This window comes from Rhinoraja longicauda, chromosome 2 (genome assembly GCF_053455715.1).
Source record: "Rhinoraja longicauda isolate Sanriku21f chromosome 2, sRhiLon1.1, whole genome shotgun sequence".
In the NCBI taxonomy this organism is placed as follows: Eukaryota; Metazoa; Chordata; class Chondrichthyes; order Rajiformes; family Arhynchobatidae; genus Rhinoraja; species Rhinoraja longicauda.
This window is the reverse complement of record NC_135954.1, coordinates 13,024,771-13,038,871: the sequence shown is the minus strand read 5'-3', so window position 1 is coordinate 13,038,871 and position 14,101 is coordinate 13,024,771. Positions and strand designations below refer to the sequence as shown.

General features: G+C 47.5%; 1 protein-coding gene across 4 annotated transcripts in view; it reads left to right on the top strand.

Moving 5' to 3' along the window:
• elmo1 (engulfment and cell motility 1 (ced-12 homolog, C. elegans)) overlaps positions 1 to 14,101 on the top strand; it is a 308,339-nt gene that overhangs the window by 159,532 nt on the left and 134,706 nt on the right. For all 4 annotated transcript variants that reach the window (XM_078415056.1, XM_078415031.1, XM_078415048.1 and 1 more), the window contains one exon: positions 10,261 to 10,369. In XM_078415056.1, the coding sequence (XP_078271182.1) occupies positions 10,261 to 10,369 (109 nt within the window). The remainder of the gene's footprint in view (positions 1 to 10,260; positions 10,370 to 14,101) is intronic.

The window sequence follows — 14,101 nt, the reverse complement described above, 5'->3', positions numbered from 1 at the left end:
AATTCAGCTGTGGGACATCAAAAGATTTAAGGACCTTTTCCATGTTTTCATAAATACATACATGTACAGACAATATATAGGGCCATTCGGCCCTTCGAGCCAGCACTGCCATTCAATGTGATCATGGCTGATCATCCAAAATCAGTAGTCCATTCCTGCCTTCTCCCCCATATCCCTTAATTCTGCTAGCCCTAAAAGTTCTATCTAACACTCTTTTGAATGCATCCAATGAATCGGCCTCCACTGCCTTCTGAGGCAGAGAATTCCACAAATTCACAACTCTCTGTTTGAAAAAGTTCTTCCTCATCTCCGTTCTAAATGGCCTACCCCTTATTCTTAAACTGTGACCCTGGTTCTGGACTCCCCCAACATCGGGAACATATTTCTAGCGTGTCCAATCCCTTAATAATTTTATATGTTTTTCAATACAAGGTGAGAGCCCTCTGTATTTAAATATTCTTTCCCGTTTTCCGTACACACATTCAGGGGCTACTTTCGGCATTGCTGGGTGCTAAAAGCCTGGATAGTCACAAAATGCTGGAGTAACTCAGCGGGACAGGCAGCATCTCTGGATAGAAGGGATGGGTGATGTTTTGTGTCAAGACCCTTTTTCAAACTTTTTCAGATAAAAGCCTGGTTGGAGAGTTCTGGTTGTTGCAATAATCTGTTCTTTGTCTGCACCATTCCTTCGTAAAAGACACTCTGTGTTGGGATCTTTATCCGTTGCGCCAAGTTGACTGTTGTGCAGCCACCCAAAATCATGTGGTGGAAGGAACTGCAGATGCTGGATACACCAAAGATGGCCACACAATGCTGAAGTAACTCAGTGGGCCAGACAGCATCTCTGGAGAAAAGGAATAGATGACATTTCAGGTCGAGACCCTCCTTCAGACTGAGAGTCAGGGGAGAGGGAGCAGGTCAGAACTGGCAGCGATCGCCACCCAAAATCAAGCTTGTATTGTTCAGTGTTTGCTTTAACCCCCCCCCCCCCAATTCTGGCACCTGGCCATATCATTAGTGCAAACATGCCTCTGATCAAAAGTTATTTGTTAATAAGTCTCCTATCCTGACTACGGGTGCTGTCTGTACGGAGTTTGTACGTTCTCCCCGTGACCTGCGTGGGTTTTCTCCGAGATCTTCGGTTTCCTCCCACACTCCAAAGACGTACAGGTATGTAGGTTAATTAACTGGGTAAATGTAAAAAATGTCCCTGGGGTGTAGGATAGTGTTAATGTGCGGGGATCGCTGGGCGGCGCAGACCCGGTGGGCCGAAGGGCCTGTTTCCACGCTGTATCTCTAAAAAAAAAAGGCAACAAAAAAAAACATCCTGTGCAAATATAATGTGTCCTTTTCCACCTTCACCATCTATTTGCTCACACCACTATTTTCCACCCTGTCTCCACTGTTAAATTTGATGGGACCACAATTGCCCAGGTCTGTTACTATATCTGCAGCTTCTCTTCCCATCGCCCACACCATTATCTCTAGTGGCTTCCAAGGATCAATACTTGTCCTGCACCTCACCTGCCATTGCCACACCTTCTCCTCCTCTCACAAACTGACCATCAGCAATGTCTTAATATTAATGTAGGAACAAGGAACTGCAGATGTTGGTTTAGCGAGGAAAGACACAAAGTGCTGGGGTAACTCAGCAGGCTCAGGCAGAACCCCTGGAGAGCTTGGATAGGTGATGTATCAGGTCGGGGGCCTTCTTCAGACTGATCTGTCTGAGAAAGGGTTCTGACCTGAAATGTCTCCTCTCCATGTTCTCCCAGGATGCTGCCAGACCTGCTGAGTTACTCCAGCATTTTGTGTCTTTCCATCTGAAAATTAATGTCAGTTCTCACATTGATACTGACTGCACCCAGCTCAGTCACGTCATTTTTTTGACCCTTTATACGTAAATCCAGTGACAAAGAGCCACATCCAGTTCTTGGAGGATCACAGGTTTTCTCCATCAACACAATGGCTGCGGTTTTCAATCCTTACTTCAAGCTTTTTCCATAGGATCTTCCCCCAAACCTTTTCCCTGACAACGATCTGAAACGGAACCTGGTAGAAACATAGACAATAGGTGCAGGAGTAGGCCATTCGGCCCTTCAAGCCAGCACCACCATTCAATGAAACCATATCTTATTGAAACATATAAGATTATTAAGGGGTTGCACATGCTAGAGGCAGGAAACATGTTCCCAATGTTGGGGGAGTCCAGAACCAGGGGCCACAGTTTAAGAGTAAGGGGTAGGTCATTTAGAACTGAGATGAGGAAAACCTTTTTCAGTCAGAGAGTTGTAAATCTGTGGAATTCTCTGCCTCAGAAGGCAATGGAGGCCAATTCTCTGAATGCTTTCTAGAGAGAGCTAGATAGAGCTCTTAAGGATAGCGGAGTCAGGGGGTATGGGGAGAAGGCAGGAACGGGGTACTGATTGAGAATGATCGGCCATGATCACATTGAACGGTGGCTCCGGCTCGACGGTCCGAATGGCCTCCTCCTGCACCTATTGTCTATTGTCTATTGTCTAATATGTTCATGGCTGATCATCCAAAATAGTAAGATTAAATGAGAACTTACCAGTTCGAAGTTTGATCTGTATTTTATGAGGAGTTACGATGAGGGACTACGTGAAGACCCCGTCCAGCACGCATGCGCGACATTCTTCAAAGCAGCGGTGTGGATTCACAGAAAAAACACAACGATTGAAATAAATATAGTAAAGAAAAAATAAGAACTTGATTACCAGTTGATCTGTATAAAAAAGGGTGGGAGCGGAGGGCACGTAGTCCCTCATCGTAACTCCTCATAAAATACAGATCAAACTTCGAACTGGTAAGTTCTCATTTAATCTTACTATTTTATTTCGGAGTCACGTGAGTGACTACGTGAAGACTTCAAAGCTCTGTGATTCCGAACCGTGTACCAGCTCATGCTTCACTCACTGTCTGAAGACCTTAGAGGGAGGAAGTATGTTATCGCGATCAAGAACCCTGTTTGTGAACAAAAAAGGTTTATTAATGACAACAAAAAACAGAGAGCTCCCCAGGGCTCAAATTAAATATTATCTGCAGACTCTAAAATTCTGTCTGCAAATGTAGCAGGTTGCGCCAGCGGTTTATTATAGAACCTTTGGAAAGTTCTTTCCGAGGACCATGCTGCTCTGGCCAGAGTATGGTCAATAGGCACGTCCATTTGACTAGCCGCCGACGTAGATGCAGCCCTGGTGGAGTGAGATTTGTAAACATTCGTATTGACTCCCGCGGACTTAAGCACCTGCTTGAGCCACCTTGAAATGGTTTGGCTCGTCACCTGACCATGAGGCTTCTTGTGGCTTATCCATAAGGCTTTTTCTCTCCCTCTTAAGTTGTATGTTGTGTCTATGTAATTGGCGAGGTGGTCTTGGCACACAGCCGTGGTTCAGATGAATATGCCCAGAACTCCATGACTGGAGGCGTGGTACCTGGTCTAGTTTGTTTGACCAGTCCCTGAATATGGAATGTGAAACAGTCCAATGACTCTGTCATGCTGTCCAGCCTCAGAAGGTGGAGGGATTGTACCCTTTAAGCTGACACTAGTGCCATGAGCATGACTGATTTCAGTGTAAGTTGTTCCAGCGTGAGTGCCCTGGGCGGTGGCCATCCGCTAAGGTACGTCAGCACAATGCTGACATCCCCTCATGATTTTGATTACTAGTGGATGGGACCCCAAAGCCAGTTGTCCTGCTGCTGGAACCAAATAAGCTGACAACGCACTCCTGGCTGTATTTATGGCGCTGTAGCTGAGTCCTTCCTGATGTAATCCAACGAGGAATTGCACAACACTGGTGGGTGTCGCTGTAGTGTAGGTAGTTCCTGTTTTGGAGCAATACCGTTCCCATTTCCTTATATTGGTCAGGTATTGTCTCCTGGTGGACTCCCGGTGGGATGCGGTCATCATGTTGATGGCGTCCTCAGACAGTCCCAGGCCCAGTAGAGGTCTTTTTAGAATCTGCAAGCCAGGAGATTGACTCTGTCATGGCACGGGTGACTAATGCCTGACACTGGGTGGATTAATAATTCCGGACTGCTGGGGACGGAATCCAATTGAATCTTCCGTAATACCCGACTGATGAGGCAGAAGGGAGGAAAAGCATAAAAGAACATTTTCCCCCAATACAGCGTGAATGCATCAACTGCTGCTGCCTCAGGGTCTGGTTCCCAAGCGACATACGTTGGTACCTGGTGATTCAGCCTGGATGCAAATAGATCGATATCTGGTGTGCCATATTGCTTTGTAATTTCGGCAAATATTTTGGGATTTAAACATCCATTTGATGTTATCGTTAAATTTGCGTGACCTGGTGTCTGCCACTGTATTTTGCTTACCTGGTAGGTAAGTTGCTGATAACCAAGTATGTCTTTCGACACACCATTGCCAGATTATGTTGACCAATTTATCACACGATATTGACTTTATACCACACATGTGGTTGATATAAGCCACCACCGTGGTATTATCTAATTGCAACCGGACATGTGCATGATGCGTATTAGATGCATATGCTTTTAAACCATAAAACGCACCCAACATTTCTAAATAGTTGATACCCCGTGTCTGTAGGCAAGATGATTCAGAATTAGTCCATCTGCCCCCTGTGCTGGATAGCATGTTAGTTGCTCCCCAGCCCAAAGCACTGGCATCCGTTTGAATGGTTAATACTGGGTTGGTGATAATTATGGGACTGGAAACTGAGGCTAATGTTCCTTGTTCACCATTGTAACTCTGTAATGGATTCAGCAGTTAAATACATGGCTCGGTCAAAGTGACCTGAGTTTTGTTTTAGTGCGTGAACTTTTGTTCTTTGTAAATTTTGGTAGTGAAAAGGCCCAAATTGTACAGCTGGAAAAGCTGCTACCATTTTACCAATAACTCTAGCTACCTGCCGTATGGTTGGCTGACGTTTATGCATTAGTTCGTGGCATGATAGTGCCAATTGTGATGCTTTCCACTTTGGCAGAGTTACAACCATGCGAACAGTATCAATCGTAAATCCAAGATAGTCCATGGTAGTGGACGGTGTAAAATTGGATTTATCTGGATGTATGACAAACCCCAAAGTTTCAAACAAACGTTTGGTGGCTGCTACTGCCAAAATAGCTGTCTCCAAGGTTTCCCCTATCTAAGTACGCCATGACTTCCAGATAAATTTTAATTATTTACGGTGCTCCTTGTGTATGGGTACTGAGTAGTAGGCATCTTTTAAATCAATGCCTGCTAGAAAGTACCCTGTAGACACAAATTCCAAAGGTTCATGTTTTGTTCTTTCAATGACACCTTTTGCTAGTAGCCTCACAAGTTCAGCTTGACCCTCTTGTTTATGTTTGACTGAGAGGGTGAATACCCTTTGGGGTATGTGCTGAACTGGCGGAATGTTTTTATGAACAAAGTCAATTTTGTAGCCATAAATGCAGGTTAGTATGTATTTGTCATTAGTGATGGTTTCCCATGCATGCAAAAAACAAGTGCAATCTCCCCCCTGTTAGTATAGAGTCCCTACTGCTCATATGCCGAAAGGTACCAGACCCACCTACCTCCATGGTGATTGGTGTTATTCTTCTTCTGCCTCTTCGCTGGACGATGAGGTGTCTGCTGGGCTGTAGAGGGCTGCTGTTGACGTTGATGTTGTTGTTGGGGGGTGGCACATTTTCCATGGGGTCCGCTCTGGGCCCTGGCCTAAAAAAGGCTTACGGGGAATGGTTGCGGACCCCGAGCTTTCACCAGTCCCATATGGTGGTTTATGACTGGTGGACGCCGTGAGGTACTGCCGCCTGGGTTTGTTAGGTCTGCTCGGTCCCAAAACCTGCCCTCACGAGACCAAAGGTCTTGGATTCTTCCTCTAGGTCTTTCACCTTTTTTGGGAGATCCTTTCCAAAAGCAGAATTGGAGGTTCTGAACCCGGTGTTTTTTCCCGCAAACTTAGGGTTGAGGGCAGGCTTGATAATTTCCGTAAACCATTTATTTGGTATTGAGTGGTGCACAGCAGAGCTAGTGTATCTTGCTGATTTGTGGAAATGTCCACACCATCAATGGACCGAGCATATGATGTTATCCCTGCAGTCAGTTTAAGGATTTTCTGGAGTTTCAACTCCAGGTTACTGCCCCAAATGTCCCCAAATTTGGCTGTTTACAGCTGGTACATTTAATGATGTACAATTTTCTGGGGCTGTGTATAGCTCAAGAGCCTCATTGACCACCCGTTCTTGTAGGGGTTTTGAGGACAGGTGGTCAATGCTGGCTGCAAGTTTCGGCTCTAAAGGCCGACCCCCTCGTGGAATGTCCACGTAGCGGTTGACCACACCCAGCAGCTGTTCCTGATCCTGTACACTCTGCGTACTCCGGACATCTTCAGCCAACAACCCCTCTTCTTGACCAGCCCAGACCTGGTCGCCAATGCTGCCTTCAAAAGAAGGTGAGGCAATGGCCAGTGCCCCTAAAGGGCACTGCGGGAGTGCCTGGGCGATCTGGGCCCTCCCTTGGCGAGTCTGCTGCTGCTCTCAGCAGATCTCGCTGGAGCATTGCTCCATAAGCCGTTTTTGGCTTAGGCGGCTGCCAGTGCCGCTCTGTAGCGGTGTAGCATCTTCATCCGAATCGTCCAGACACTACCGCCCGGTTCTGGCTGCAGGTACCTCCAGCCCGCTGCTCAGGCTGCACTAGCGGTGCTGGGCTCGGCTCGGTAGTTGTGCCGCCTCTTGCCCCCCCTCCAAAGAACGTTCCTCAACGGAAAACGAACGGGGGCGACTGCAAATTTCTTTCCTCTGGTCTTGGTCATCTTGGGACCTAAAGCAGACCAGAGAGAAAATACTTACGGCCACGGTAGAACTTACCTGTCGGCCCGTTGGCGAGTCTGCTGCTGCTCTCAGCAGATCTCGCTGGAGCATTGCTCCATAAGCCGTTTCGGCTTAGGCGGCTGCCAGTGCCGCTCTGTAGCGGTGTAGCATCTTCATCTGAATCGTCCAGACACTACCGCCCGGTTCTGGCTGCAGGTACCTCCAGCTCGCTGCTGAGGCTGCACTAGCGGTGCTGGGCTCGGCTCGGTAGTTGTGCCGCCTCTTGCCCCCCCTCCAAAGAACGTTCCTCAACGGAAAACGAACGGGGGGCGACTGCAAATTTCTTTCCTCTGGTCTTGGTCATCTTGGGACCTAAAGCAGACCAGAGAGAAAATACTTACGGCCATCGGCCCGACTTTTTAGTTTGTAGCGGGAGCACCTTGAACTCCCGTTCGTCGCGGTGCACTGCATGAACGCTAATGTCGCGCATGCGTGCTGGACGGGGTCTTCACGTAGTCACTCACGTGACTCCGAAATAAAATCAGTACCCTGTTCCTGCTTTTTCCCCATATCGCTCGATTCCGTACTTCACAACCTTGGTGTTGTATTTGTCCTGAGCTGAGTTTCAGACTATGTCTCCATGCATCACTGTTGTCTGCCTATTTCACTCAGCCCCACCACCTCAGTAGCGCTCATCCAAGCCTTGCCACCTCAGGACTGTTCTAATCCTGTACAATTCAGCATCTTTTGGGTCTACCCTCCATAAATCTGCAAACAAACACCTCGGACTAATGCATGCCATCTCAAGTTCAGTGTTTATCCCTGTGTGTTTTTTGGTAAGCCGTGCCTTAATTTTAAAATTCCCACTATTGTTTTCCTCTCCCTGTTCCCATTGCTTTTTTCAGCTCTATCACTCCCTCCCCTAGTCAGCAGAAGGGTTCCAACCCGAAACGTCACCTATTCCTTTTCTCCAGAGATGTTGCCTGACACGTTGAGTTACTCCAGCATTTTGTGTCTATCTTCGGTGTAAATCAGCATCTGTAGTTCCTTCCTACTCCCTCCCCTTTATTTTCATTGGGTGCACTTCAAATATTGCCTCTGATTATCTTCCCATTTTATGGACTGGTGCCAAATTTCTCTTGAAGCCCGTTGGTACTGTGAAGCACCTTAGGACCATTTCTGCTGTTGTTTTGTGTAGGAAAGAACTGCAGATGCTGGTTTAAATCGAAGGCAGACATTTTCTTTCATTTTTGGGGGGCAAAAGTGAGCCAGCAATTATTGTCCATTCAAAATTCATACAGAACCGATAACTGTTCTTAAACATTTCAGAGGGCAGATGAGATTAAACTGTGTTACTGTTAGCTTGGGGGTCATACGTAGGCCAGACTGGGAAATGGCTGCAGAATTCCTTGAAGAACATTGAACTTGATAGGCTTTTCCATCAGTGTGATAATTTTGTGTCCACTTTTACTGAGACGAGCATTTTAATTCCAGGTTTCTTCAGCTACATGACATTAAATGTCCCTAATTGTGGGATTCAAACTCACCTTCAACGCAATGATAGAGGCTGCTTTTTGCTAAACTCCGGGCTACTACGCTAATCCAACATGCATTTACCCAGCAAATCCAATGAATCTGGAAACCATCTATATAATAAAACTCTCGTTTGTTTGTTTGTTTGTTTGTTCCTGAACTACAGCCAAAACGGTACATGATAGCGCAACAATTTTAGGCCCACCTTATTCACCATTGTCCCTTTGGTGCTGGTGCTAATGGAAGAAGTTTCATTGAAATCAGTGTTATATTTTTTAAGTTATTCATATTTTAAAGTTTATATCTATCTCCTAGGGAGGAGTGGGGGGGGAGGAGGGAGGATAAGGGGGGTTGAGGGGGATGGAGTGGAGGGGAGAGGAAGGAGGGGAGGGGTGTGGGGGGAGGGGAGGAGGGAGGGAGGGGGCGAGGGGGGTTAGATGGGGGGGGGGGGGAGGAAAGGTTGATGCACCGATGCAGGAGAGGTTTGGGCCCAATGGGTCCACTTGTGTTGTGGAGGGAAGAGGAAGAGGGGAGGGGGTTGGGGGGAGGGAGGGGGCGAGGGGGGTTAGAGGGGGGGGGGGAGGAGAGGTTGCTGCACCGATACAGGAGAGGTTTGGGCCCAATGGGTCCACTTGTTCTAGTAGGTTTTAAAATACAAGCAAAATACGTGAGTGGTATATGAGTGAGTAATCATGAGTGTTACCTGCAGTCCAGGTGACTTAGCTCCATTACCAGAAGGGGGTTGAGAGGGAAAAATAGGTTGGTTTTAGTTTTGTGTAGTTTAGAAATACACCGTGGAAACAGGCCCTTCGGCCCACCGAGTCCGTGCCGACCAGCGGGACCCCTCCCCCCCCCCCCCCACACTGACACTGCCCTACACACACTGGGGACAGGGCCGTCTTAACGCATGGGCCTGATGGGCACTTGCCCGGGGCCCCACGAGCATAGGGGCCCCATGCTGATCTGTGTATGTTAAGTGACTTGCAATAAATAAATACTACTTTAAAAATATAGGCTCAATAAGTGCTTTTTTCGCAACATTTTCGGTCCCAGTGTTTTTTTCGCAACATTTTCCATCCCGAAGTGCTTCTCACAGCGATCTGTTTCGCAACAATTAGCTCCCTAAGTGCTTTGCTTTTCCATCCCTAAGTGCTTCTCACAGCGATCTGCAAGTGCTTTTCGCAACAATGTAGCACCCTAAGTCCATCGCTAAGTGCTTTTCGGTAAGTGCTTTTCGCCGGCACGACAGGGGGGGGGCTGGTAGGGAAAGGGGGGTGGGGGAGAGTAACGGTGGGGGCGACGGGGAGGGTGGGAGGAGGAGAGAGTGGGGGTGGGAGGAGGCAGAGTGGGACTGGGGAGGGGGACAGCAAGGGTGGGGGTTGGTGGTGGGGGGGAAGAGAGAGTGGGGGAAATGGGGGTGCTGGGGAAAGGGGGGTGTTTAATTTTATCGACCATTTACATTTTTATTCCTGTGAGTAGTTGTCATAGGGGCCCCAGTACACTGCTTTGCCCGGGGCCCATAATGCTGTAAAGACGGCCCTGACTGGGGACCATTTACAATTTTACCGAGCCAATTAGCCTACAAACCTTTGGAGTGTGGGAGGAAACCGGAGAAAACCCACGCAGGTCACGAGGAGAACGTACAAATCCCAAACAGATAGCACCGGTAGTCAGGATTACACCCGGTTCTCTGGCGCTGTGAGGCAGCAACTCCACCGCTGTGCCACCGTGCCGCCCGTGATTAGCCATGATCGAATGGTGAAGCAAGCACGACGGGCCAAGTGGCCCAATTCTGCTCCTATGCCTTATGAACTTATCTTATGTACTTATGTTCACCGACTCATTCAGACCCATTGCTTGCCATTCTGTGACCTGGCATTGTAGAAGACGGTTGTGTAATGTTTCCTGTGCTGTGATTTCCGACAGATCGTACTAGAGAACAGCAGTCGAGAAGATAAGCATGAGTGTCCATTTGGTCGAAGCAGCATTGAGCTCACCAGGATGCTGTGTGAAATCCTCAAAGTGGGAGAACTACGTAAGTTACCATCTTACAGCTGAAATGATTAAGTCAAAATATTGTGTATAGAGTCATGCAGCATGGAAGCAGGCCCTTCAGCCCATCTTGTCCACACCCACCAACAGCCTCTGCTCAACCTCTGCCTGCTCAACCTCAACCTATAGCTCAGGCCCTCGAGCCCTGGTAACATCCTTGTAAATCTTCTCTGCACCCTTTCCAGCATTCGAAGAAGGAATTATTGGCATCAATACTGTTTAAAAGAAGAGATGAAGTGAAATATATTGGGTTTAACATTCATACTGTTATTACTTTATCAAATTACCACCGAGAGCAGGGAATAGATTTGAACATGATACTTTCTCCCGCTCTTGGATGGATACCTACATCGTTCTTTTCAGATGATCAGCTTCAGAGGGGATGTGCATGTCAAAGTTTCACACTTGAGTTTGAGTTTGGCTTCTTGTCACTTGTACCTAGGTACAGTGAAAAGCTTTTGTTGCGTGCGAACCAGTCAGCAGAAAGGCAATACACGTTGCTGGGCTGGGCGGCGTGGACTCGGTGGGCCGAAGGGCCTGTTTCCGCGCTGTATCTCTAAATCTCTCTAAATCTAAAGAAAGAGCGGGGCTGTTGGAATAGCTTTGGTTTTATGCAGGACTGGAGGGAGCAAATGGGAGAATGGAATTTGTCCAGAATTGGCACATGGCCGGGGGGGAACTGGGTGTTGGGACCAATTGTAGATTTTTCAGGTTAATCAAGAATAGATGAACAGTGGCATTGTGAGGAGTCAGGTGGAGGGCTAAAGGCGAAAGTGAACCCTTGACTTGGCACTCCTGACTGTTGTAAACATGTGGAATTCCATCTCTCTCCTTTATCCAAGGATGAGCACCAAACTCTTCCAGGTCGTCCTTCTGAGGCGTTGGAATGGCAAATATTTTCATATCTGGTGCCAATATAGCTGTGTTAATTGTTAAGTTGTCATTGTCCATTGTAACTCTCAGCATCTGATAGATGGGCTATGTGTCATCAGGAAAATTGTCCAAATGGGCTATCTGATAGATTCAATGTAATTGAAACATTAGAAGATAGGTTGGTCAAGTCAAGGGCTGATAGGTTAATTTGGAAAATGTTTTGCAAAATTACTATGCTTTCAATTAGTGCACCTGGTCTCGTGAATTTTGCATTTATTCCGATGCATTGATTCGGATGTAACACAAATAAAATGCATGAGTAATGACAGGATTTTAAATATTGCCAAATCTCTTACTAACAGTTCAAAGCAAATTAAGTACATAACACTGTAACATAACATTCAGTATAATTTATGTGATACACATAACATGGTTAAATATAGAACATAGCACATTAAGGCACAGGAAAGGCCCTTCGGCCCACAATGTCTGTGCTGAATATGATGCAAGGACCAATGCCTGTACATTATCCATATCCCTCCATTGCTTGCATATCCATGTATTTATCTAAAAGTCTCTTAAACGCCATTATGGTATCTGCCTCCACCACCACCCCAGGCAATGCATTCCAGGCCCCCACCACCCACTTTGTTTAAACAAAAATCTTGCCGCACACATCCCCTTTTAACTTTGCCCCTCTCATCTTAATGCTATGCCCTTTAGACCTTGACATTTCCACCCTGGGGGAGAAAGATTCTGACTCTACGCTATCTATGCCTCTCATGATTATATATAGTTCTAACGGTGGCACGGTGGTGCAGCGGTAGAGTTGCTGCCTTACAGCGAATGCAGCGCCGGAGACTCAGGTTCGATCCTGACTATGGGTGCTGTACTGTACGGAGTTTGCACGTTCTCCCCGTGACCTGCGTGGGTTTTCTCCGAGATCTTCGGTTTCCTCCCACACTCCAAAGACGTACAGGTTTGTAGATTAATTGGCTGGGCAAAATGTAAAAATTGTCCCTAGTGGGTGTAGGATAGTGTTGGTGTGCGGGGATCGCTGGGCGGCGTGGACCCAGTGGGCCGAAGGGCCTGTTTCTGCGCTGTATCTCTAAATCTAAAATCTAAAATCTAACAGATCTCCCCTCAACCTTCGACCCTCACCGTAAAGCTATGCCCTCTAGTCGTTGATATTGCCACCCTGGGGAAGAAGGTTGTGACTATAAAATAAGGTGTAACAAAGTCAGAGGTTACAGATAATTTGACCCACCTTACATTCTTGAGTTCAGTTCGTAAGGTGAAGGAGCTTGTGAGTTCAAGCGCCAATATGGAATTTTAAACGCAGGACGACACTCCAGTAGGGTGTTTGAGGCAGTGCTGCACAACTCAAGGTGCTGTCTTTCAAATGAGATATTGAACCAAGGTTCTGTGGCCCCCTGATAGGAATATAGATGATCCATAGTGCTCGCTGGAGGAAAGGTCATGTTCAGACGTTATAGGAGCAGAATGAAGCCATTCGGCTCATCAGGTCTAGTCCGCCATTCAATCATGGCTGATCTGTCTTTCCATCTCAATCCCATTCTCCTGCCTTCTCCGCATAACCCCTGACACCCGTACCAATCAAGAATCTGTCAATCACCACCTTAAAGATTCCCATTCACTTGGGCAGTGAACTCCACAGATTCACCACCCTCTGACTAAATACATTTATCCTTATCTCCTTTCTCAAGGAAGGCACATCCTTTTATTCTGAGGCTGTGGCCTTTGGTCCTGGACTCTCCCACTAGTGGAAACATCCTCTCCACATCCACTCTATCCAGGTCATTCTCACTGGTTCCCTAGCCACAATAGCCCAACATCCTGGTATTATCTTGTCACTAGTTCATTGCTGTCGTATCTTCTTGCTGCCTGCAGAGCGTTTCTGGCATTACAATAGTTAATCCACTTGGGTATGAACAGCTTTAGGATATTGTGCATTTTCAAATGGCCAGTTCTGTCATCGTTCTTTAGGAAACCGGGGTTCCCCTCTTCCATTATAGATGGGGCTCTCACTAGGGATATCTCCTCGATATCCCGCAGCTCCGCTCTTGCTACCCCTCCTCCCATTCGTAACAAGGATAGAGTTCCCCTCGTCCTTGCCTTCCACCCCATCAGCCGTCGCATACAGCATATAATCCTCCGGCAACATTTTCGGCACCTCCAACGGGATCCCACTACTGGCCACATCTTCCCATCCCCACCCCTTTCTGCTTTCCGCAGAGACCTTTCCCTCCGCAACTCCCTGGTCAACTCGTCCCTTCCCACCCAAACCACCCCCTCCTCGGGTACTTACTTTCCCCTGTAACCGCAGGAGATGCAACACCTGTCCCTTTACCTCCCCCCTCTACTCCATCCAAGGACCCCAACAGTCTTTTCAGGTGAGGCAGAGGTTCACTTGCACCTCCTCCCTCATCTACTGTATCCGCTGTTCCAGGTGTCAACTTCTGTACATTCGGCGAGACCAAGCGCAGGCTCGGCGATCGTTTCGCTGAACACCTCCGCTCAGTCCGCCTTAACTTACCTGATAATAGACAATAGGTGCAGGAGTAGGCCATTCAGCCCTTCGAGCCAGCACCGCCATTCAATGCGATCATGGCTGATCACTCTCAATCAGTACCCCGTTCCTGCCTTCTCCCCATACCCCCTCACTCCGCTATCCTTAAGAGCTCTATCCAGCTCTCTCTTGAAAGCATCCAACGAACTGGCCTCCACTGCCTTCTGAGGCAGAGAGTTCCACACCTTCACCACTCTCTGACTGAAAAAGTTCTTCCTCATCTCCGTTCTAAATGGCCTACCCCTTATTCTT